The sequence below is a fragment of the Chionomys nivalis genome, chromosome 4 (assembly GCF_950005125.1).
Source record: "Chionomys nivalis chromosome 4, mChiNiv1.1, whole genome shotgun sequence".
NCBI lineage: Eukaryota > Metazoa > Chordata > Mammalia > Rodentia > Cricetidae > Chionomys > Chionomys nivalis.
The window spans coordinates 19,545,293-19,569,394 of NC_080089.1; the positions used below are offsets into that span (position 1 = coordinate 19,545,293).

The 24,102-nt window shown below is 40.0% G+C and overlaps 1 protein-coding gene across 2 annotated transcripts in view; it reads left to right on the top strand.

The window, feature by feature from the left end:
- Znf317 (zinc finger protein 317) overlaps nucleotides 1-14,271 on the top strand; it is a 30,024-nt gene extending 15,753 nt beyond the window's left edge. Inside the window, exons 3-8 of one of the 2 annotated variants that reach the window (XM_057768975.1) lie at nucleotides 5,097-5,315; nucleotides 6,051-6,190; nucleotides 6,694-6,820; nucleotides 7,710-7,805; nucleotides 9,189-9,271; nucleotides 11,129-14,271. In XM_057768975.1, coding sequence (XP_057624958.1) covers nucleotides 5,285-5,315; nucleotides 6,051-6,190; nucleotides 6,694-6,820; nucleotides 7,710-7,805; nucleotides 9,189-9,271; nucleotides 11,129-12,448 — 1,797 coding nt within the window. In that variant the 5' untranslated portion in view covers nucleotides 5,097-5,284 and the 3' untranslated portion in view covers nucleotides 12,449-14,271. The remainder of the gene's footprint in view (nucleotides 1-5,096; nucleotides 5,316-6,050; nucleotides 6,191-6,693; nucleotides 6,821-7,709; nucleotides 7,806-9,188; nucleotides 9,272-11,128) is intronic. The other variant, XM_057768976.1, reaches the window with a different exon arrangement.
- The last annotated feature ends 9,831 nt before the right edge of the window (nucleotides 14,272-24,102 follow it).

A 24,102-nucleotide genomic window follows, 5' to 3' on the forward strand; every position in this document is an offset into this window, starting at 1 on the left:
TCTTTCTTAAGGTTGGGAAAGTTTTCTTCTATAATTTTATTAAATATATTTTCTGGACCATTGAGCTGTACTTCTTCTCCTTCTTCTATCCCTATTATTCTTAGGTTTGGTCTTTTTATTGTGTCCCAGATTTTCTGAATGTTTTGTGATGAGAATTTGTTGGTTATGCTGTTTTCTTTGATCAGAGTGTTTGTTTTCTCTATGGTATCTTCAGTGTCTGATATTCTTTCTTCTATCTCTTGTAATCTGTTGGTGGTACTTGTCTCTGTAGTTCCTGTTCGTTTATCCAAATTTTCCATCTTCATCCTTCCCTCGGTTTGTGTTTTCTTTATTACTTCCACTTCGTTCTTCAAGTCTTGAACCGTTTCCCTTACCTGTTTGATTACTTTTTCTTGTTTCTCTTGGTTTTCTTGGGTATCTTTGAGAGATTTATTCATTTCCTCTACCTTTTTGTTTGTAATCTCTAATTGATTATGGCAGTTTTTCACCTCCTGTTTAAGGTCCTCTATCATTTTCATATAATTCACTTTTGAGTCAAATTCTTCTAATTCTTCTGGATTAGGGTGTACACTTCTTATTTCGGGATTCCTGGATTCTGGTGATGTCACATTGCCTTTCAAGTTGTTGGGGGAATTCTTGCATTGGCGCCTGCCCATCTCTTCCTTCAAATGGAGCCAGGAGAGGCCTGGTGTCTTGGACCAGTCTTTGCTGTGACTAACTCTCTGGGTGTATCTCCTCAGTGTAGGGGCAGGAACCGTTCCCTTCCAGAGAACTCCTCAACACCAAAACAGGGATGTCTGGTATTCCAATGACCCACAGAAAGAAGGGCGAATGCAAGGGGTAGTGTGGGGTCGAGTAGAACACAGGCGACACTGCAGTACAAGCTGGAGGTGCCTGCGCTCCCTTTCGGGGGATGCTGAGGCCTGCCCGCTAGGCAGGCACTCACTGCTCTGGTTGGATAGCCTTAGTGTAGGGGGGTTTGGGCTCTCTACCGGGACAGTCCGCCCCAGGATAGTACACACTCACCCGTCCAGATGGAACTTCTCAGCACCTACACAGGGACTCCTGGTAGCCCCAATGAGCCAGGGACCAAGGGAAGTAGGGGGCAGGCAGAGCGGGTCCAGGAGAGCACAGCAGACACTGCAGCACCAGCAGCAGGGGCCTGCGGGGACCTTGAGGCCTGCCCTCTAGTCAGGCACTCACTGCTCTGGGTTGGTAGCCTTAGTGAAAGGGCAGGAAGCTGTTCCACAGCAAAGGACCTTGCAGGCAAGGCAGGGGTGGGGGTGGGGGCTTGTGTGTAGGAAAGAAGGCCCTGCAGCAGGACTTGGGGGAGGGGCGTTTGTGCTCTCTACCGGGACAGTCCGCCCCAGGGTAGCACACACTCGCCCGTCCAGATGGAACTTCTCAGCACCTACACAGGGACTCCTGGTAGCCCCAATGAGCCAGGGGCCCAGGGAAGTAGGGGGCAGGCAGAGCGGGTCCAGGAGAGCACAGCAGACACTGCAGCCCCAGCAGCAGGGGCCCACGTTCCCTGGCGGGGACCTTGAGGCCTGCCCTCTAGTCAGGCAGTCACTGCTCTCCTTGAAGACAATCTTTATGATTGCATTCTTGGTGTCATATACTTGGTGCTGAATTCATCCTTAAAACGGTGTTTTGTTTTTTTAACTCAAAACCTTTTTTGTGTCTGTAATAAAAATAAAGGTCAACTTACTTTTCAAAACTTCTAAACAGTGATCATAAAGGTTCCTTAGTATTGAATTCCTTTGTGCCCTTATTGAAAATTTGTTTGTTGCCAGGCAATTGTGACACACACCTTTAATCCCAGCACTCTGGAGGCAGATCTCTGTAAGTGCGAGGGCCAGCCTAGTCTACAGGATAGCCAGGGCTGTTACACAAAGAAACCTTGTCTCATAAAAGAAAAAAAAAGAAAGTCTACACATGCCAAATTTCTTTCTAGCCCTCTTCTGTTCCTTTGACTTTCCTATGTTTATACTTTAGTCATTTTCCATATGGTAGAAGACCATTACTGTAAATCTTATTAGTTTTCCTACATCTTAACATTGTTATGAATTTTCTGCAATCATTTTTAACAATCATATTTACTATTACCTTCCCCCTTACTATTTTCCATTTTCTGTTGGTCATCTATTGCTGGCTCTGAGGCCTACCCTTAAGAGTGATTTGTTTCTCCAGAGAAACTCCATTAGAGAGAACTAATTTTTCTTATAGAAACAGTTGTCAATTGAAGATAGCTTCTGGGTTAGGAATGGAACTTGTGTCTGCTTTCCCTTTTAATGCTGAGACCCCACCCAACTCAGATCCATATAGGCCCTATGAATGCTACCATAGTCTCTGAGTTCTTATGTGCATTGGTCCTGCTGTGTTTAGAAGCCTTGTTTCCTTGGTGTCCTCTATCCCTTCTGCTGCTAACAGTCTTTTCACCTCCTGTTCCACAGGGTCCCTCAGTCCTGGTGGGAGGATTTGTTGACGATACCCCATTTAGGATTGGATTTTCCAAAATCCCTCAGTTTCTGCGCATTGTTTGTCTGTGGGTGTGTTTATTTGTTCCTGTCTACAACAAACAGGAGGAAGCTTCTCTGATGATGGCTGAGCAGTCCGTAATCTATGATTAGAACAGAATGTCCTTAGAAGTCATTTTAGTGTTACATTCCTTTAGAAGAATAGTATTTGGTGCTCTGTTAGGTCCCTCGCCTGTATAATTTCAAGTTCTTAGTCACTTGAGCAGTGTCATGGATGTATCCCCTCTCATGGAGTAGATTTTTAATTCCAATCATTTACTGCTTGGTCACTCCTGTAAGTTTTGTACCATACCACTATTGCGCTAGTACAGCTTGCACACAGCCATCATTGTAGTTCAAAGGATTTGTAAGTGAGTTGGTGTTTACCTGTCTTACTTGCTAGCATGTAGAATATATCTAATACCATGAACACTAGTCAGTAGGGGTTAAGGCTCTAGTTAGACACCTGCTCAACAACTTCTTGTTTAATGAGTTACTTGGGTGTTGTCCTCAGCAATGGAACCTCACCCTGAATTGTTTAGGTATTTCCATGGGGCCTCTTTGGCCAAAAGCTCAATTACATGTAACCCATTCCCAGTACTAGAGGCTTCATTTGTTGATGAGAGATGTCCAGTTGAGGTTCCATCTGTGAGATTATTTGGTGATTCCTTTTAGATCACCTTCATATTTGTATATATTTTAGATAACTTCTACTGTATTGGGTGACCCTTCAGATGGCCCTTAGTTTTAACTGTCCCTCCTCATATTTCCTCCTTCGCACCCTTTCTGCTTCCCCCTCATCATTTGATCCTCCTGTTCTAGACCTACCCCCAATCTGTCCATGGCCATCTATTTTTCCCCCATACTTGGGAAGATCCATTCCTCCTCATTAGTCCCTGGCTCTGTATCTCATCTCTGTGCTTATGTGGACTGTGGATTATTGCCTGCTTATCCAAGATTTAGCAGTTAATAAATAAGTTTATTCACTTACAAGCGAATACATACCATATTTGTCTTTTTGAGTCTAGGTTTCCTCACTCAGGATGACTTGTTCTAGCTCCATCCATTTACTTGCAAATTTCATTATTTTTTTTAACCAGCTGAGAAGTATTACATAGTGTAAATATACCATCCTTTCTTTGTTCATTCTTCTGTTGAGGAACGTCTAGACTGTTTCAGTTTATGGCTATTAGGAATAGAGCAGAAGTGGATATGGTTAAACACGTGTCTCTCGAATAGGATGAAGTGACCTTTGGGTATATATGCCCAAGAATGGCATAAGTGGATCTTGAGGTAGATGTGTTCTTAGCTTCCCGAGGAACTGCATTGATTTCCATCATAGCTATATAAACTTGCATTCCTATCAGCAGTGGATAAATGTTCCACTTACTCCACATCCTCCCCAGCATGAGTAGTCATTTGTCTTGGCCATTCTGGCTGGCGTATGATGAACTCTCAAAGTTGTATTGATTTGCCTTTCCCTAGTGACGAATAATGTTGAACATTCTTTGAGGGAGCCTCAGCCATTTGTGTGCCCTCTTTTGAGAATGGGTACTCTGGGGATCGATGCCACATTTTTAAATTGGGTTTTTTATTTTCTTGATGTCCAGTTTTCTTTTTTATTTCTTTCTATATTTTAGATATTAGCTCTTTGTCAGAGTATAGTTGGAAAAAATCTTTTCCCATTTTATGAGCTGCTACTTCCTCCAAATATTGGTGTTGTTGACCATACAAAGGCTTTTCAGTTTCACGAGGTCTGCGTTATTCATTGTTCTTAATGCCTCTGCTATTGTCATGTTTAGAAAATCTTCCCTGTGCCAATGAATTCAGAACTGTTGCCCACATTCTCTTCCCTCAGATTCAGTCTATCTGTCTTATGTTGTAGTCTTTGATCTATTTGGAGTTAAGTTTTATGCAAGGTGGAAAGTATTTATCTATTTGGACTCTGCTGCTGCAGCCCTCCAGTTTTTCCAGCACCGCTTGGTGACGATACTATCTTTTCTCCCAAAGTGTCTTTCTGGCTTTTTTTTTTTTAAATAAAAAGATCAGGTGTGTCCATTAGTATGTGGACTTATCTCATTATTAAATGTGATCCCATTTATCAGTATGTCTGTTTTTATGGCAAACCATGCTGTTTTATTACTATAGTTTTGTAGTACAATTTGAGAATTGAAAATGATGGTACCTCTAGCAATTACTTTATTATTTAGAATATTTTATATTCAGAATCGTGTATGTGTGTGTATGTGTGTGTGTATAGTTATAAAAGATATTGTTTCCCTGATTTCTTTCACAGTCCATTTGTATTTGCCCATAGGAAGAGTTCTGATTTTTGTGTAGTAATTTTGTATTCTGTAACTTTGCTGGTGGAATTTTTAGGGTCACATTTATATATAAACCTATCGTCTGTGGTTAGAAGTCCTTTAACTCCTTCTTTTCCTGTTTGTATTCCCTTGTTCTCCTTTATTTATATTATTTTCTAATACTTCAAGTTCTATATTGAATAGGTATGGAGAGAGTGGGCAATCTTGTCTTGTTCCTGATGTTAGTAGAAATGTTTTGAGTTTCTCTATTTAGGTTGATGTTGGCCCACTATTAGACAGCTTATGGGTCAAGAAGAAATGCCAAGAAAAACATTCAGAGTTCTCCTCACTAAGTAAGAGAGACAGCCTTTGAAGTCACCCAGGGCCCAGCTGTCAGCTTTGAAAAGCAGTGCCTCCTCACATGTGCCTGCATTCAGCTACGGTGGCCCATGCCCCTAAACAATGGCTGCACTTGGTCTGTCTCCCACATTTGGTAAGTTCAGTAAATGAACATGTCTTTTTTCATGCCTCAGATAGAGGAGCTATGGATATGTAAGCTGTTGATGGTGACGGGTGAGCTGAATGGTGGTAGTATATATGACTGATTATAGGCATGTATGGGTTTGGGACAAAGAAGAGCATGTGTCTAGTTCACATATATAATGAAGAAGATAGAGGTGAAGACTGACCTCGTGATCGATTGTTTCGATAAATTTGAGAAAGGCAGTAACTTTACCTTTTGGGATTTCCTCACTCAGAAAATGGACTGTGTAGAGGTTGAATATCCCTAATCTGAAATTTTGTGAGGATAGCTAAGATGCCACTTGTGAAAAATTCTATGCCTTATCTCAAGTGGCAGGTTGCAGTCAAACTAGCCGTGTTGGAAAAGTACCTAAAATGATCTTCAGCTATGTGCGTAACTGTGAAGCATAAATGAATCGTTTATTTAAACATCTCATCCAAAGATACATCATTATATTTATGGAAAGATGCCAAAACTTAAAAAAAAAAAAAAAAAGTACATGGGCCTAAGCAACTAACTCATGTTCAGGATGCATTGCTGCTTGTGGTTGTGTATCACCAACATCATCTTCTCTGTCTTTGTGAATAAGCAGGGGAGTGTATGGGGTGGAGTAGGGTGTGTGTGTGTGTGTGTGTGTGTGTATGTGATTTGAGTATGCTTACTAGAAGGCAGATGAATTTAAAGGATTTTATTTTCTTGCCTTAGTTATATCCTCTCAGGGCTCTGCAGATAGCCAAGAATCAGAACTTCCTCTTCTTTCAGAATACCATTCTTGTCAGCAGAATTCGGGTTTGTTTGCTTGCCGTGCTCCAGAGCCTAATACACCAACTCGTGTTTCTTCTCAGGTACATAAGACCTCAAGGCCCAAGGGTAGGACAAGTACAATTTAGGATACCCTACCATCACCGTTGCATGGATTTCTTTTAGATGCTCATCCAGGTCAGTGAATGCTTGATCAAGGACTAGGACCATAAGGAAAGTCAGATGGTTGTAGTCATTAGGAAGTTAAAAGGAGTGGATTATGTAGCAGGTATTCCTCTCATGTTTGCATAGTGCTCAGAATCAATTTTAAGACTGTAAGTAAAGTAAGTAAAGCTACAAGCTGTCAGCCACCCTAGAGGTGGAAAGCAATTTTCTTCTTGTCAGTTGTACTTGAAGCAGTGAGACAGATCTGGTCTCCTCAGAGGGAACAGACACTGTCTGGGAATATTCATCCAGTACACATACAGAAACCTTTAGCAGACTATATCTTGATTTCACACATCAAATCTTCCATGCCCATGTTCTGCCTCTGTTGTTTTCCTGGGAGCTGGTTTCTCATTGACTTCGAATGTATATTGTATTCTAGGAGTCTGTGACATTCCAAGATATTGCTGTGGATTTTACTGAGAAAGAGTGGCCCCTGTTGGATTCTTCCCAGAGAAAACTATACAAAGATGTAATGCTGGAGAATTATAGCAACCTGACTTCCCTGGGTAAGGCTACCATTGTTCACACACCTGTTTAGGGATAAGATGTTTTACCTAGTACTTGCCTTGACCCAAGACATAGGTGGGGTTTGTAGCAAAGTTAAGAACAAACAGAACTGGTACCTAACCTTGTAGGTTTCTCTAGTAGGAGGACCTGTCCATTACATTGAGCTTGGAGGTTTTCAAGTATGTGACTGAGTTTAACCATAAATTTCTAAGGTTAGTGGTCCCATTCTTGTTGACGGAGAAGGGTCAATGAGTAAGGGAATTTACTGTATCATGTTGTGACCTGAGTTCAAATTCTTAGCAGCCATATGCAAAGTTGGATGTCATTGCAGATAACATGTAAAAATTCCACAGATATGGGAGGTGAAGACAAGATAATTGCTAGAGATTATTGGACAACAACCTAGCTCCAAGTTCAGTAAGAGACCCTTTCTCCAGGGAATGAGGTAGGATGATATATTGGGATGCCCAATGACCTCATATGGCCTCTGAACATGGGCAAGCACACACAGAGAAAAATTAATTTATTAAAATTAGCAAAATTTAAAGTTGTAAAAATTTATTTTTAAAATTTTTCATTCTTGTTTGGGGTTGTAGTTCAGTGGTAGAGTGATTTTCTAGATAATGGTCCATTCCTAACACTTAAAACAACAACAAAAAAAAACCCACATTCTTTGGATGGCAAATGTATAAGTATGAATGGATTTGGCTTTTATGGAAGATTTTTTTTTTTACGTTCCTTAAAAATGTGACATCATCATTTTGCGGCTCCTAAGTCTGCCATGTCCACCTTCAGAAAACTCTGAAGACCAAATTATTTACCCTGGTGTAATGGGAGGGTTGTCCTCTGCACAGTCCTCCTTCCATATGTGTCTTTCCCTGTGAGTAGGGTATCAAGTCGGCAAACCCAGCCTCATCTCACACCTGGAGCAAGAAGAAGAGCTGAGGATGGAGGAGAGAAACATTAAATGGGGTACTTCTCTAGGTGAGTAAACACAAGACGCACAGATGTGATTTTGGCTGTCAGCTCTTCAGTGATTGGAGTGGAGGGAATATATTGTTGCTTTCCTGTTTCTGTTAGAAAATAATCTGGAACATTATTTAGTTCACTTATGTATCAATTCGGGAACACGGTGTCATCATCCTGGTACCAGCTGTATTATATAAAACGTGACAGATTGTCTTTGTGTAGTAGGCACAAGGTAACTTAAGGGGGAAAGTTTATTTGATCACAGTTTCAACGCTCAGTCCATCATGGCAAGAATCACCTGGCAACAGTAACTGATCTCTTAGTATTTGACTCCTGGAAGTAGAGAGAGATAAATGATGTACTCAGCTCCTTTTGTCCTTTTAATTCAATCTGTGGCTCGGCCTCCACCTAGCCTGTGGCATGCTGCCGCCCACATTTAGAGTGGGTCCTCAGTTAAAATTTACCTAGAGTCACTCTCATAGATACACCCAGGGTATGTTTCCATGGTCAGACTAAATCCAGGCAAGTTAATAATGAAGATTATCCTTGACAGCATGGTAGCATAACTGTAGTCAAAACAAATATCCCATTGTGAAATAGGAAGCAAGGGCTAGGAGAGGCCAGTGTTGGTGTTATTTAACTGTTTTTCTAGACAGGGCCTCACTGTAGGCCAAACTGGCCTTGAATTCATGATTCTCCTACCCCAGCCTCCTGAATGCTGGTGTCACATGCATAGGTTACCATATCTACCATTATGAGACGACCTTCTGTTACAGGATGTCATTAACTTTCTAAGACCAACTTGGTTCCATCTAAGAACAGTGTAATCAGTGGCCTATTACTTCACAATAGGCCCCACCCCTTTAAAGGTTCTGCAACTTCAATGTCACTGTCCTGAGGCCAACTCTAATACATGGACCCTTGAACAAATATGTTCAAAACATTAACATGGAAGCACATTTAATGATGCTAACTAGGAAATAAGGAAGTCTTTGTCTTACTATCTATCTGGTTTTTTTTTCTTTTTTTTTTTTTTTTTTTTTTTTGGTTTTTCGAGACAGGGTTGTTCTGTGGCTTTGGAGCCTGTCCTGGAACTAGCTCTGTAGACCAGGCTGGTCTCGAACTCTCAGAGATCCGCCTGCCTCTGCCTCCCGAGTGGATCTCTGCTGGGATTAAAGGCGTGCGCCACCATCGCCCGGCTGTTTCTTTTGACCTGTAGTTTCATCTCTGTTTTCCTTTGAATCTGGCATTTATTATCATTTTATTTATTTTTATGTTCTTCCCTTGTGCCTTGTCTTTCCTGGTATATTGCTAGAATTTACAAACAAGTCTACTCTTCATTCCTATCATCTCACTTTTTTTGAATGAGCCAGGTTATCTAGTTTTGTTTTCTTTCAGATTCGGGAACTCCATCTCAAATAAAGTGGTCTGTTGTTGTGGAAGATATTTTTGGTGAGGAAACATCTAATGGAGTGATATTGGTAAGATTTCCTTAGGATATATCTTTGTCTTTCTTAAGAAGCCCAAGGCAGCCTCTAGTCAGCTCACCAAAGAACCAGTCAAATAACCTACTCTAAAGGAATCAGGAGTTCTACAGTGCCAAGCCACAGTTGTAACTTAGTACTGAGTTCCATTGAGCTGGTTCCACTGAAGTCTCTGTGAATACTAAGTTCTAAGAGTGCTTAGTTTCTTTTTATAAAATGTCACTTAGCATAGACTGCATAAAACCTGTACGTATCTTAGTATATGTTCTACATTATTGTTAGATTGCCTATATCACCTAATACAGTGTGGTATGTAAAATGTGTACATAACTTTATTACTATATTGTCTAGATAATGACGGAAGTTTATGTGTGTTCAGTATTAATATAGTTATATTTGTCTTTAAATAGTCTGAGTCTGAGGTTGTCAAAATCTTGATATTGAACTCATTGATACTTAAATGAGACCCACTGAATTGTCAATTTCGGTAGGATCCCAAATCTAGCCCCAGACTTTCTCATTTAGAGTTCAGATAAGTAAATATTTCTATAACGTGTGATGGAGATTAATTTGGTTTTAAGTACTAAACAAAATTTGCTTGCAAAAAAAAACTTTATAGGGTACTACACATGAAGCTTTATGCTACAGTAGCCACATTTCCTGCTTTTCTTAGGATATTTTTTCTATATTTTTAATTAAAAATTTCCACCTCCTCCCCGCCTCCCATTTCTCTCCCCTTCCCCACTTCCCCCTCCTCCTCCCTCTCCAGTCCAAAGATCAGTCAGTGTTCCCTGCCCTGTGGGAAGTCCAAGGTCCTCCCCCCTCCATCCAGGTCTAGGAAGGTGAGCATCCAAACAAACTAGGCTCCCACAAAGCCAGTACAGTAGGATCAAAACCCAGTGCCATTGTCTTGGCTTCTCAGTTAGCCCTCATTGTCCTACACGTTCAGAGAGTCCTGTTTGATCACATGCTCCATCAGTCCCAGTCCACCTGGCTTTGGTGAGCTCCCATTAGATCAGCCCCACCATCTCAGTAGGTGGGCGCACCACTGGCGATCCTGACTTCCTTGCTTATGTCCTGAGTGAGGTAACCCTGCTTTTATTCTTTTAACTAAGACAAGATCTTGTTGTTTAACCCAGGCTAGCTGGGTACACAAAGGTCTTGTGCTTTAGCCTTCTGAATTGGGTTACAATTGAGTGCCGCCACCACTTCAAGCCTCCTTTTATCTTTGATAAAGCTCAAATGAAAGAGAAACAATGACATCTTTGGTCATTCGATTTGTTTGGGCGCTATTGCTGTGATAAAACACCATGACTAAAAGCATTTGTGAAGGAAAGGGTTATTTAGCTTACACTTCCACATTCATATTCTGTCACTGAAGACCAGAACAGGAACTCAAAACAGGGAGACAGAAACTGGTGGCAGAGGTTATGGAGTGGCACTGCTTACTGGCTTACTCTCCAAGGCTTGCCTAGCCCACTTTTTTAAAGAACCAAAGACCATCAACCCAGGGATGGCACCACTAAAATGGGCAGGCTCTTCTCCATTGATCACTAATTAAGAAAATACCCTACAGTCTTGCCTATAACCCCATCTTATGGAAACAGTTTCTTAACTGAGGTTCCTTCCTCTCAGATTACTTTATAAAACTATTCAACACTGTCACAGTAATATGTTTCTGTTGGTGCTAATTTATTCAGAGATAATGTTTAAAGAGGCTGGGCCTATAGACTTATGTTAAAGCCCATACTCTGTATTTACTAGGCCTTTGGTTTAACCATCAGCACCAAAAACATAAAATGAAATAAGGGGTGTTATAAATGCCAAAGTCAGCTCTCATTTCTTAACCAACAGGAAAAATCTCATCTTTTGGAGAAATCATCTGATTTCGCCCATTTACTTGATGTCTTCAGTATTGGCCCTCACTTAAGTCAGCCAGTTGGAAGACCTGTAAACAAGAGGCCCTGTCACCGCCACAGCTGTGGAGTTGCTTTCAAAAAGAGGACTCACCTGCCGCAGCACATGAGCATGTATGATGGGAGAAAAGTGCATGAATGTCACCAGTGCCAGAAAGCCTTCACCACCAGCGCTTCTCTTACAAGGCATCGTAGGATTCACACTGGGGAGAAGCCTTATGAGTGCAGCAACTGTGGCAAAGCCTTCAATGACTCCTCAGCTCTAAGGAGCCACGCAAGAACTCACCTGAAAGAGAAGCCCTTTGACTGCAGTCAGTGTGGTGACGCCTTCCGGACTCCCTCTGCTCTGAAGGTACACATGAGAGTTCACACTGGTGAAAGACCCTACAGATGCGACGAGTGCAGCAAAGCCTACGGCAGGAGCTGCCACCTCATAGCCCACAAGCGGACACACTCTGGGGAGAGGCCCTATGCGTGTCAGGACTGTGGAAAGGCCTTCCAGCACCCCTCCCACCTGAAGGAGCATGTCCGGAACCATACCGGGGAAAAGCCTTATGAGTGTGCACAGTGCGGCAAAGCCTTCCGATGGAAGTCCAACTTCAATTTGCATAAGAAGAACCACATGGTCGAGAAAAGCTATGAGTGCAAAGAATGTGGAAAGTCCTTCAGTGACCTCCTGTCAAGGAGGAAACACATGAGACTTCATATTGTAAAGAAACCAGCTGAGTGTTGCCAGTGTGGGAAAACCTTCCGAAACCAGTCTATCCTGAAGACACACATGAACTCTCACACTGGGGAGAAACCTTATGGCTGTGATTTCTGTGGAAAAGCCTTCAGTGCAAGCTCCAACCTCACTGCACACAGAAAGATACACACTCAGGAGAGACACTATGAATGCCCTTCCTGTGGGAAGGTCTTTGGTGATTACCTGTCACGGAGGAGGCATATGAGCATTCATCTTGTCAAGAAGCGTGTGGAATGTTGTCAGTGTGGAAAAGCTTTCAGAAACCGATCCACCCTGAAGACTCACATGAGAAGCCACACAGGCGAGAAGCCATATGAATGTGACCATTGTGGGAAAGCCTTCAGCATAGGTTCCAACCTTAATGTACACCGAAGGATTCATACCGGGGAAAAGCCCTATGAATGCCTTGTTTGTGGAAAAACCTTCAGTGACCATTCATCCCTTAGGAGTCATATGAAAACCCACCGGGGAGAGAAGCTCTTTGCCCCATCCATGTGGAAAAGGCTTCAGTGAGTACTCAGATGTAAAGGAAACCTGACAGGTTTAAGAAGTCACAAATCTTTCATGAACTCTCCACATAAAAAATGTAAAAGGTCACATGGAACTTGGGATAAATCCAGTTTGTGGAAAAATTGAAAAGACTTGACTTGGTATTCAGCACTTGTGATCTCTGTGAGAAAACGGGAAATTGGGAAAATTTTTGTATTGAGTATCAAGAAATTTTCAGCATAGTTCATAATCTGAAACTTATGAGAATTTAAGAGAGACGATTCAACTTGAGCGTTTAGTGATAAAAATCAGCAAAAGTTTATGGGCACTCCAGAGTGAATCTTTATCGATACAGTGACTAGGGAAATCTTTCCTCATCACACATTTGTTCCATGGGTAAGAAATCAGAGTAAAGAGAACAATCTCAGGAGTAAGAAACAGGAAAAAGTGAATAAAAAGAGGTGAGCAAACTAGCCAGCCTGTTTATTATTGGCTCACAAGCAAAATGCTTGTTCTTTTAAAAGGCAAAAGGCATCTGGAAAATATCCTACATGGCACTGACATACACGCTTTTGTAAAAATCTTTTTCAGGCAGTATTGATTCTCAGCCTGGGGCAGTTTTGCTCTTCAGAGCATTTGTCAATATCTGGACAGATTTTTGGTTTGATAATGGGGAGAGAGGTATGACAGGCATATAGAAAGATGACATCAGGATACAACGATATCATTGTATCAAATAGCCTACAAATTCACAAAAGTCATCCGTGTCAAAGAATTATGTGTAGTACTATACTATAATCGTGCTGAATTTGAGGCTATCATTCATTCCTCAATTATTATGACCTCTATGAACACTCAGATTTGGAGAAATTTTTGCAGCTTTTTAACAAAAAAAAAATGCAATTCAGTTATTTCTGGAAATGTGTGAGAACATGCACTTCTGCTAACTCTCTGTGAAAATGTTAATAGCCATAGTCTTCTTGTGTCTGAATGTAGAATTGTATTTACAAGTCTTTCATAATGACAACATAATGATCTTTTTATTTTTAGAGTTACAATCTTCTGAATAGCTCTTAGGCCCCTTTACAAATGGTATGTAGATACTATTTTCTTTGGGAAACTTAACCTGATTTAGAACTCTGTTATGTTATGTACTGAGTAATGTGGGTATTTTTGGTACCTGTGTCAAATGCATTGTGATTAAAGCGCGAAGCTTCCTAATGTAGGTCCTTTGGTTGCTTATGACTTTCTGTCAGAAAGAGTAACAGAATTCTAGTTGCTTCCCCAGTATGCATTTTAAACTCCCATAGCAGAAGAATCACAGTTTTATTTGATGAGTAAATGGTGCTATTTTAAAAAATCTTTTGCAGTTTTTTTTGTAACTAGTACTTTCTACATTCTTTTTTGTTTTGTTTGGTTTGGTTTTTAGTTTTTGTTTTAGTTTTCAAGACAGGGTTTCTCTGTAGCTTTGGAGACTGTCCTGGAACTCACTCTTGTAGACTAGGCTGGTTTCAAACTCACAGAGATCTGTCTGCCCGCCAAGTGCTGGGGTTAAAGGCATGCGCCACCACCACATGGCAATATTCTCTACATTCTATGACCCTGAACATTGATAAACAGAGGTCTTTAGCTTTCTGAGAAAAAGATCTTGGAGAAAAAAAAAGTCTGATTTTTTTTTTTTTAATTCTTTGTGTGACCCGGAAGATAAAAACTACAGTCTAAAGAGGACACTCTAGAAAAGTCACAGTAATCCCAATCTGTACTGTGACTTCTGAAAGACTTTACAGTGGTGCTCAATTTATTGTATCTAGACTTTCTATTACCTGAGAAAACAATAAAATTCATTACAAGTTTACAACAGGATGGATATTCGTTTCTCTGTTGGCTTTACTGGTTGGAAGTGAGTTTTCTACCCTCTTGGTTGCTAGCCAGAAACCATACCACGTTATCTGGAAAGTTAATCACTGCTACCTGTATGTAAGGTTTGAGTGAGTACTCTTTGAATTTTTAGATACAGACTTTTAAGTACTTTAAGTATTCATGTGGTATTATTGATGTGCTATGCTTTTGATAGCACATCACTTCAGGGTACTATAGTAGTGCATCCTTATAAACCTATTATACAGTCAAAAATTAAGTCGTTCCATCATTAGATCCAGATCCCTGCAGCAGTGGAGTGAAGTCCTAGTATTTCCGTTGTAAATTTGTAAACTTGAAAATCTTAAATGAACCTCGCAGATACGGTTTTCATTAAACCCCAAGGACAAATATATCAGCATTTCCATTTCGCTTGTTGGCATCTGAGACAAGAAGTTTGGGTTCCTAAAACCCACTTGTTAGCAAGTGTTTCTTAGGATTTAAACCCTGATGCCTGCCTCTTTTATGATAGCATTATTCTTTGATACCTAAGACTGAAAGATAGTTATTCAAAATTCTTACTGTGGTGAGGCTTTCCTTGTAGGAGGTGCCAGGGAACCTCATGCATTTGTTGCTGTGTATCAAGTAATAGCAGCTAAAAAGAAAATGTTACATATGGTGCTGAGAGGCAATAGGGAGCTTATGTAGCACTTGGGATTAGAAAAAAAATAAAATGCTTGAGCAGAGGTGTAGTAACTGTGTGCCTTATAATCCTTGGCAATTCAAAACCATTGAGTACTATTCTTGGCCTAGGTACTCAACAGCCAAGGCCTAGTATGAACAGAAAAAGCTCGTGGTTGAAGATGGTGTTCGAGTGTACCAGGAACCAGGTCTAAAAGACTGCCTGGTATTCTCAGTGAAGTAGGAAATCAATGGTTTAGTTCTTTTTAATTATTTTGAGACAGGGCCTCACTGTCTTGTCTAGACTGATCCTGAAGTACTGATCGAGTGGCATTCTCCTCCATCAGCCTCTCTGATGGCTGAGGCCAAAGTCCATTGGGGAGTTAGGAGGCTTGATAACTTTCCATTTCTCTTTTCTCAAAGGATCACACTGACTTCTAGGTTGATAAAGTGGAAAGGAGCAGGGCACCACCAGAAGCTAGTTATAAGGACTTTCAGAATTAATGGGAGATACAGGGAAGATGAGATTAGTTATGGGTGTGATGGGAGTGAGTAAGTCACATTGTTCAGTGATCTGTGGTTTCAATTTCCTCTTGACACAGTGATCCTCTACTATTTGACAGGGAATGAAATTGTTGAGTCCTCGCAATAAAATACCAGTCATTTTTTTTAAAAAATATGAGATATATTTTATGTGTATTTCCTACATGGATTTACATGTACCAGATGCATGCCTGGTGCCTGCAAGGCCAGAAGAGAGTGTCTCTTTCCCTGAAACTGAAATTACAGAGGATTGTGAGCAGTTATGTGAGTTCTAGGTACCAAACTCAGATCATTTACAAGAGCAGCACATTTTAACAGTTGAGCCATCTCACCAGTTCTGCCAAGTCATTTCTGTAGTGATGGTTAAAAATACACTATGTATATTTTAAAACAAGTTTTATAAATATACACAGGAAATCACTCAGTTTCAGAATCTGAAACTGAGTTAATCATTGCATGAACAACCCGTGTAATCACCAGAACAAGAATCTTGTTTTTGCTACCTCCAATTAGAAGCGCTCGGATTTCCTTAGTTTTCTTTAATGTTTATATCATACATGTTGTTTTGTTTCCCATTACTTATATTTACTTTGTATGAGAATTAAACCTATATCTTAATTATATAGCATTCACTATGTTCTTTTATGTTTTAGTTTTTAACATTGCTTCTTTAAGGTTTTCCATAAATATTTCTCTGTTGAGATAACTTGTTTGGCAACATTCTCCACACGCAGATTTTATTGTGTAGCTATGTTGACTAGTACTGTTGGTAGCAGAGACAGTGTGCAGCCTTGCTTTTTCTAAGTGGGAAATGTCTCTAATCTTTTCCATTAATTGTGGTAGCACTTTTTAGGACCGAGACATTTAGTTTCAACCACCCAAGTAACCCCTGCCTCTTATTCTTCCTCTACAAGGCATCTGGTAACCCTATTTAAGAAGCTTAATAGACAGTCAAACAGATACCCATCAGCAGCTAGTTAGGTCTGTGTGATACCAGATGCCCACTGTGAAGGGAGTGTTCACACTATTTTATAAAATCTGTTACTTAGCTCTTTGTCCTTGATAAATGGAAAAGCTCCAACAACAATTTCAACATATGTTTTCAGAATAGACTATTGCAGTAACAGGGACTGAACTCTGAATTTGGTGGTATATTTGTTAGTTGATTTTCTTCTACTGTTGGCTGCTTGGCGGTACTCATGTTACCTTCTTGGCAGCCTTGTGCTTGTGCTCTATCACTGAACTAGCTCGTCCTATCAACACTCAAGTCTCTGTCTTGTGTTTCATTCGCATTTACCTTTTTGAGGGTCCTTGGCTTATTGTTTGGTTTTCACACACTCATATAGTAGTGCCATTGTTGTTCTTTACCAGAATTAACGCAGAGGAAGCATGCCCTTTATACGTTTATCCTAAGACAGAACATGAGATTTGAAATAGTGTAGTCTAGAACACACATGGGTCTTTATTTCTTAGGGCTATACTTGGGAGGTCTGTATGAAAAAAATCTGTATATACTGCCTTTCTCATTTGTAGAAAACCTTGGGGGAAATATCAGGCTAAATATCATGAGCTTGAATGTGAATATATTGGACTGTAGACTCCCAATCATTTTCATTTTTTGAAGGGCATTTGAAGTCTTGAGACAGCATCTCATGTATCTCAGGCTGGTCTCAAAATCAGTATGTAGCTGAGGATGACCCTGAAAAACTCCTCTGGTTTTATCTGGTACTGGAATTATAGCTATGTATCACTACACCTCGTATTTACATGTGTTTGTAGCAGAAAACCTAAGAATTTTTAATTTGATAACAGAATTTTGTTTCCTTTACTCAGAGACTATATCATAACAAATAATGTTGCCTGTATCACTTTTTTAAGTCACTGAGAGAACAATTACTTTTCACATGACAATCATGGGAACCTAGCTAATTTCCCTCAACATATATCATCTACATGTGACTTAAATATATGAAAGAATTCCATATGTTCTGTACAGATACTGTCCCATTTTGTATAGTGAACATGAATATCTGTAGATTCTTATATTTATAATCTCTTATAAATAACTATGTTGGTCATAGCATCTGCCCTTTTCAGGTATTCCTGGACCCTTCCTAGGCAGGAATAAGAAAGTCGTGTGCATATGAGTCTACACTAGGTTTTTGGCTTCATAATACAAACTGATGTATTTAGCTATATAATGATAAATGCCCAGAGGAAAGACAATGTAAGGGTTTACATAGATAGGCCTAGTATGTTAAACCTCTGCTATGGATAGTAGATATTTTTGGCTGCCTGACCATTTCAGGAAACAATTTTCATAAAACTTCTCAGGAGATAACTGCACTTCAGCTTCCTAGTCACTTAGAATAAAGAAAGTAGGAAGAGGGTTTGTCGTGCCTACTTGCATATGTATTTATTTTGCTATGGCAGAGCAATCCTACTTGTTTTGTGGTATTAGTATTGTAGGAATTGAAAGTAGGTTGCTGGACCATGTCTAAACTTGATTTTCCTTGCTGTTTTTTAAAGCACCTGGATCTCTACTTTCTTTGACAGTTTCTGGTGCTAGAGAAGGAGCCTAGGGTAAATACTAGGTAAATACTGTACTATCAAGTGACATCCCAGCCCAGAGCTTCTTTCATAAGTGTTTTCGCCTCTCTGCTTTGGTCTCACAGATCTTAATCTTTACCCCTCCCCCTCCCAACACACGCGCGCACACACACACACACACTCTTCACTTTAAGCAGTGCAGGATGTTTTATTTGCACATTGCTAACTGTCTTGCTTTCGGAATGAAGGTCAATTTGGAAATCAATCCAGTTAGTGGGCAAATAAAATATATAGACAAACCTACTTTCATAGACAGTTTCTCACTTTGGACTTTTTATAGCTGTCTCCACTAACATAATCGATCTTTTTTTTTTTTTTTTTTTTCTAGATGATAGGGGAGAATGACAAACGAGCTCTTTTGTGACTTATCTGGTCTCTATCCCAGATCCATGCAAGATCCACCATCTACAGAGTAAAAGATGGGGACAAAATCAACTAGCTGGAAATGAAAGGGCAGCAATGCTCACAGTTGACCTTCACATCCTCCAGCTAGTGGTGCATTTGGGCTAGTGTGTGGCGAACAAGTGTTTTAACACAGCTCTGAGTCCTGTCTTTTATTAGGAGTCCCTGCTGCCCTTTCCCACTCATGGTCTATTACAGGCCTTGAGTACATGTAGCTACAGTGTGAACGGTTGTATCTCCCTCAATGACTGCGCTGAATATTTAGCGGGCCTCAGTCAAAAGTTTACCTAAGCTCATTAGTTACTTACAGGTTCTTGCCTAATGTTAGAGGAGAAAGATGTCTATCCCAGAGGCTTTACCTAAGGGAAGGAAACACTCTCTCAGCCTTGAGAAAAACTAGGCTATTTGTTTAATTAGGAGACTTGGGAGTGCAGTACAACTTCTCCCTAGTGCCCAATTGCTCCCTCCCTCACATCAGTTAGGGCAGACAGAGCTAATGAGTTCTCATAGGCACTTAAGTGCCCCAGTGCTCTTACATCTCTATGCCCTTCCCTTCCAATTCCCAGAACAAAGTACCTTACATGTTTCCTCTGAAGGGAATTTCTAATTGAAGGCTAAACTAGTCTTCCTGGCTTTTTTTGTTTTTATTCCTGAGACTTCTCCAGCATGACCCTGTCTTGTGTAACATTAGTCCAACTTCTGATCAAGTTGAACTTTCTCTTGGGAGTTTAGTATGAACATACATTGAATATCAGTTTAATTTTTGACACTTAGCTTTGGGGAATCAAAGGTCAATAAAGCATTTCCTTATCTTTAACTGAGTAAACGGCTAGGAAGAATCCAGGAGATCAAAAGGGGAGTTGAACTTAGGGCTATCAGACACATGGAGAAGTGATGCAGACATTGTGTGTACAAGGCTAATTAAAATTAAAGAGAAACACGTAGTGAATACATGTATAAAGTACTTGCCTAGTATGCATGAGACCCTGGGTTCAGCCACTAGTACTGGGGGAAAAAAAGAACAACCAAAAATAGAAACAATGAATAAGTATGCTAATCTTGAATGCAGAAATATAGGAAGGCTTTAAAGAAATCACATTATAGAAGTAAATAGGGAGTAAGAGACTATATGGTAAACTTGGAGAGAGGTGGAGAACTTGCACAGCATATCAGTGTGCTAGTGAAAACTCAGGTTACTTAGCATTGTGATGTAGGGTTACAGAAGATCGCAAGCCACACTGCTCTTCAGATATCTGCTCTGTCAGTTTGTTTACACCCATTAGAGCCTTCCACGCACATGACTGACACCAGGATGGAACCTACTCAGTTTAATACAAGTGGTGTAGATGCAGGGAATTTATTATTATTATTTTTAACCAGATCTCTTCTAGCTGTGCCTGGCATCAAACTGTAGCAGAGAAGAGAATGTTCTTGAACTTCTGATCCTTCTGTAACCCCAAGAGCTAGGGTTACAAACGCATGACATTATGCACACAATGCTGGAGATCTAACCCAAAGTTTCAAGCCTGCAGTAAGCATTCTATCCCCAGCCCTGTGGTAGCTATTCTTGCAGTGTACCACAAGCCACTTTACTTTCATTATGAAAGTCCAAGTGAGAGTGAGTAATAGTTTTACTGACGTAGCTTTGGCATATAAGAAATAGCATGTATTTAAAGTGTATAATCTGGTAAGTTTTAAGATCTGTAATCCCATAAAACCAATACTACCATCAGGATACTGTCAAAAAAGTTTTGTGATTTGCCTATTATCCCTCCCCATTGTTCCCTGGTCAACCAATCATTTGCTTGAGTACAAACAGATCATGCTTCTATGGTGACTTTTGTTAGGGAATACCTCAAACCATGTTTTCCTGTGAGTAATCAAAGGTGAACCTCAGCACACTACTTTACTATCCTTCTTTCTCATTTCCCTCAATAGATTCACATGATGCTCTGGTTTAGTGCACAGGTAAGTTGAGCAGATCTGCACAAACACTTAATTGGAGTTCAGAATTTGGAGACTGCCACAAAGTTCATTCTAGAAATAGGTAGAAGAAAACTTGGCTTGTGATTCTAAGTAGGTATATAAAATTGTCTAGGAGACCATGGCACTTTCTTTCGTAAGATTTAAATTCTTTGTGAAGCCACTGAGCCCCCAGCATTACTAATTCCTGCCTGAAGGAATATAAAAGATCTTTGTGAATATTTTCGATTTACCTTTATGTCTGAAGCAGAACAATTCTTCAATAAAGGGGAAAGAATCTTGATTATGAAATTCTGTTTTAAAAAGTAGAATTTAGCTAAAGGATGCCCCCATATGACTGGACGATAAGTACCATCCGTACTTACCAGACTTTTTAGAAAGTATTTGAAAAGTTTGTACCATAATTAAAGCTTGGAAATGCAAAAAGAAAAAAAAAGTCTCACCTAATGTTTGTTCACTAACACTGACCTCCAGTTAATCTCTGTTATCCTAAGTGAAAGAGGCAAGCCTGACTTCCAGCCATCCCCAAATCATAGAACATTCCTGAAAGGGGCAGATTAAGAGGACAGTGCAGGATGACAGCATCATTAAGTCTCTGTCTGCCATTATACCCTGATTCAGGAAAGGAATAATTCTGCCAGGTGGGCAGGATGACTGTAGGTAGTACTAATTATTTGAAAAGAACAGTAAGACCTATATATGCTGGTAATTTTTTCTCTTCAAAGGTGGTTTCCTTTTATGTATTAGCCAGAACCACTCACATGTTACTATTAAAGTATATTTCTTTCTCAATTAAGTTCTTGAAGTGATTTCTCACTGGGAAGGCATATTAATTTTATAAAACTTTGGCATTGCTTCTAAATCTCAGCTCTTCTCCAGGCAAGAATTCATGACTAGAGGCCAGTATCTTAGTGTATCTTGTTTGGGGTTTAGTTGTTTGGACACCCCTTGACTTTATTTTTACTGCTTGTACCATTTTCTAACTTCTGATTCATGATAGATCAGTAGTTCCTACCAAAGGAGATTGTGCTCTGAGAGTACGCTAGAGGCATTTTGGGCGAGTAGCCATGATTTAATGAGAAAAGACCACCTGTTAATGTCATAAAATGAATTGGGACTATAAACTATGTTAAATACCTAAATATCAGAGAACACTCAAGGAAGGCTGTGCCACGGGGGGTGGGGGGATGACAGTTACCAGACCTCAAATACCTGTAGTGTCCTCATTCATAAATACTGTAGTAGAGTAATAATTTCTAGAGCAGAAGAGATTAAGGTGAACAGTCTATGCACATGAGGATGAACATCTTTTTACCCCCACCCCTAATTTCAGACAAACTTACCAATGCCAAGAGATCTGTGTATGAAGGGTGAGATTTTATTGTACTGAATAAACCTTTTTTCCTAAGGGTCACTCAGTTTCTGTCTTACTCTTGGGTGCTTCTTGGATAATGTGTCTGGGCACAGCTTTCAAGAATACAGGGTCTGTCATTTGACCTGCCTCTTATTGACATGGAATAGAAGGTTAAATAAACACAATGTTCACAAAAATGCCTGCCACTTATCAAGGATATATGTATCAGGCACATAATGCTGATTCTCTATTCAATCTAATAATTGTTGCTGAGAGACAGGAATTTCTCTAATAAATGATAAAATTACAAGTAAAACTTTTGAATTTGCCCAAGTCTATACCCACTTCTCACCAAGTGGGTGGCTCAGCATTCCTCAAGCCAACTCCGAGTAGGCTTCAGATTTGGAATCTGTCTTAAGGTTTCTATTGTTGCAAAGAGACACCTTGACCATGACAAATCTTATAAAGGAAAACATTTAATTGAGGTGGCCTATTACAGTTCAGAAGTTCAGTCCATTATCATCATGTCAGGGACCATGGTGGCATGGAGGCAGACATGGTGCTGGCTACATCTTGATCAGAAGGCAACAGGAAGTGGTCTGTAACACAGGGTGGTATCTTGAGCACATGAGACCTTAAATTCCATCCCACAGTGACACACTTCCTCCAACCAGACCACACATGCTCCAACAAAGCCACATCCTAATAACACCCTATGAGCTTATGGGGGAGGGCAGCAGTTACATTCCAGCTAGCACAGCATCTAAGTTCCAGAGCATTTCCCTATAAATTTAAAGATATATAAAAGATGCTTTGTCTTATCAGTTCTTTGATATAGAATTCTTGTATGGAGCTACTTTTATGTTTTCGAAGGTATTTAGTTGACAGTTCCATACATTTATAAATTATATCTTGATTAGACCACTCTCAACTTCTCTCATTCCCATTACCAAATCTTCCTCTACATGTCTTCCACACATATTCAGGGTTCTTTTTAACCCAATTGTCTTCACGTAGTGCTACACACATGCTGTGGGTGTGGGCAATCTAGGAATGGATGACCTACCAATTCCCAAACCACCAAGGAAAGATGAACGCTGCCCCCACCACTATTTGCCATAAACTCACAATAACTCTTCACTTTGAAGTGTGACCTCACAAATCCCTCCCCCATCTATGCTGGAATGTTGACTGGCTTGATCTTTTGTAGGTAATCATAGCTGTTGTAAGTTCATAAGTGCAACTCAACTTTTATTTCATGTTTGTGAAAAGGAACTAAATGTGAAGATTTGAGAAAGTATAGCTAAGCAAGAACAATATTGAGCAAATTATTTTCTATGCTTTATTCACCACTGTGAACTTCAGGCTGACTTTGAATTCCTGATTTTTCTGTTTCCACTTTCTCATTAGTAGGCACTCTGTACTTTCATACCTATTATAATATGTTGATATATATGTATATAATATATCATATATGTGAGAAGTGAGAATTTGTGAATTAAGTGTGTGTGTGTGTGAGAGAGAGAGAGAGAGAGAGAGAGAGAGAGAGAGACAGACAGAGAGAGACAGAGAGAGAGAGGGAGAGAGACAGAGACAGAGAGACAGAGAGACAGAGAGAGAGAGAGAGAGAGAGAGAGAGAGAGAGAGAGATGCTTGCACTGGATCTACCACTAACTATATCCTAGCCCCAGAATTTTGATTATAACAAAATTACAATGAGTTTCTCATAAGTCAGTAGTAACTGCCATTTGCTCTTTTATTTTGAGAAATTGGATATCAAGCCCATGTTTCTTGCACAGTAAACAGGAGTTCTGCCACTGAGCTACACCATCATGACTAATAATAATAATAACCATAGCAAGGCTCAGTAATTACATTTTGTAGGGAAAAATAGAAGTTATTTTGAGACATTCTTAGTAAAATTATTTTCCAGACAGAAGCCAAAGAAAAACAGTGCCCAGCAAGCACTGTGCAGAAGACAACAATGACTTAGAGACACTGAGTCAATGATGTGTGTATATACATCTTATTTCTCGTACTTGCTGTGTTTTCTACTTGATTCTCCCATCCTTACAAATATATATTCTTGAAAAATGTTTGCATAGTAAGTATAGTTACTGGTGACCCATGATTAATTTTAATTGTTTCCATGATTATCTTTGGCTGTGGACTCATTTCATGAGTAGTATTTCTTTTCTGTATCTTCAGAAGAATGTAACTTTTTAAGGAATACACTAATTATTACACC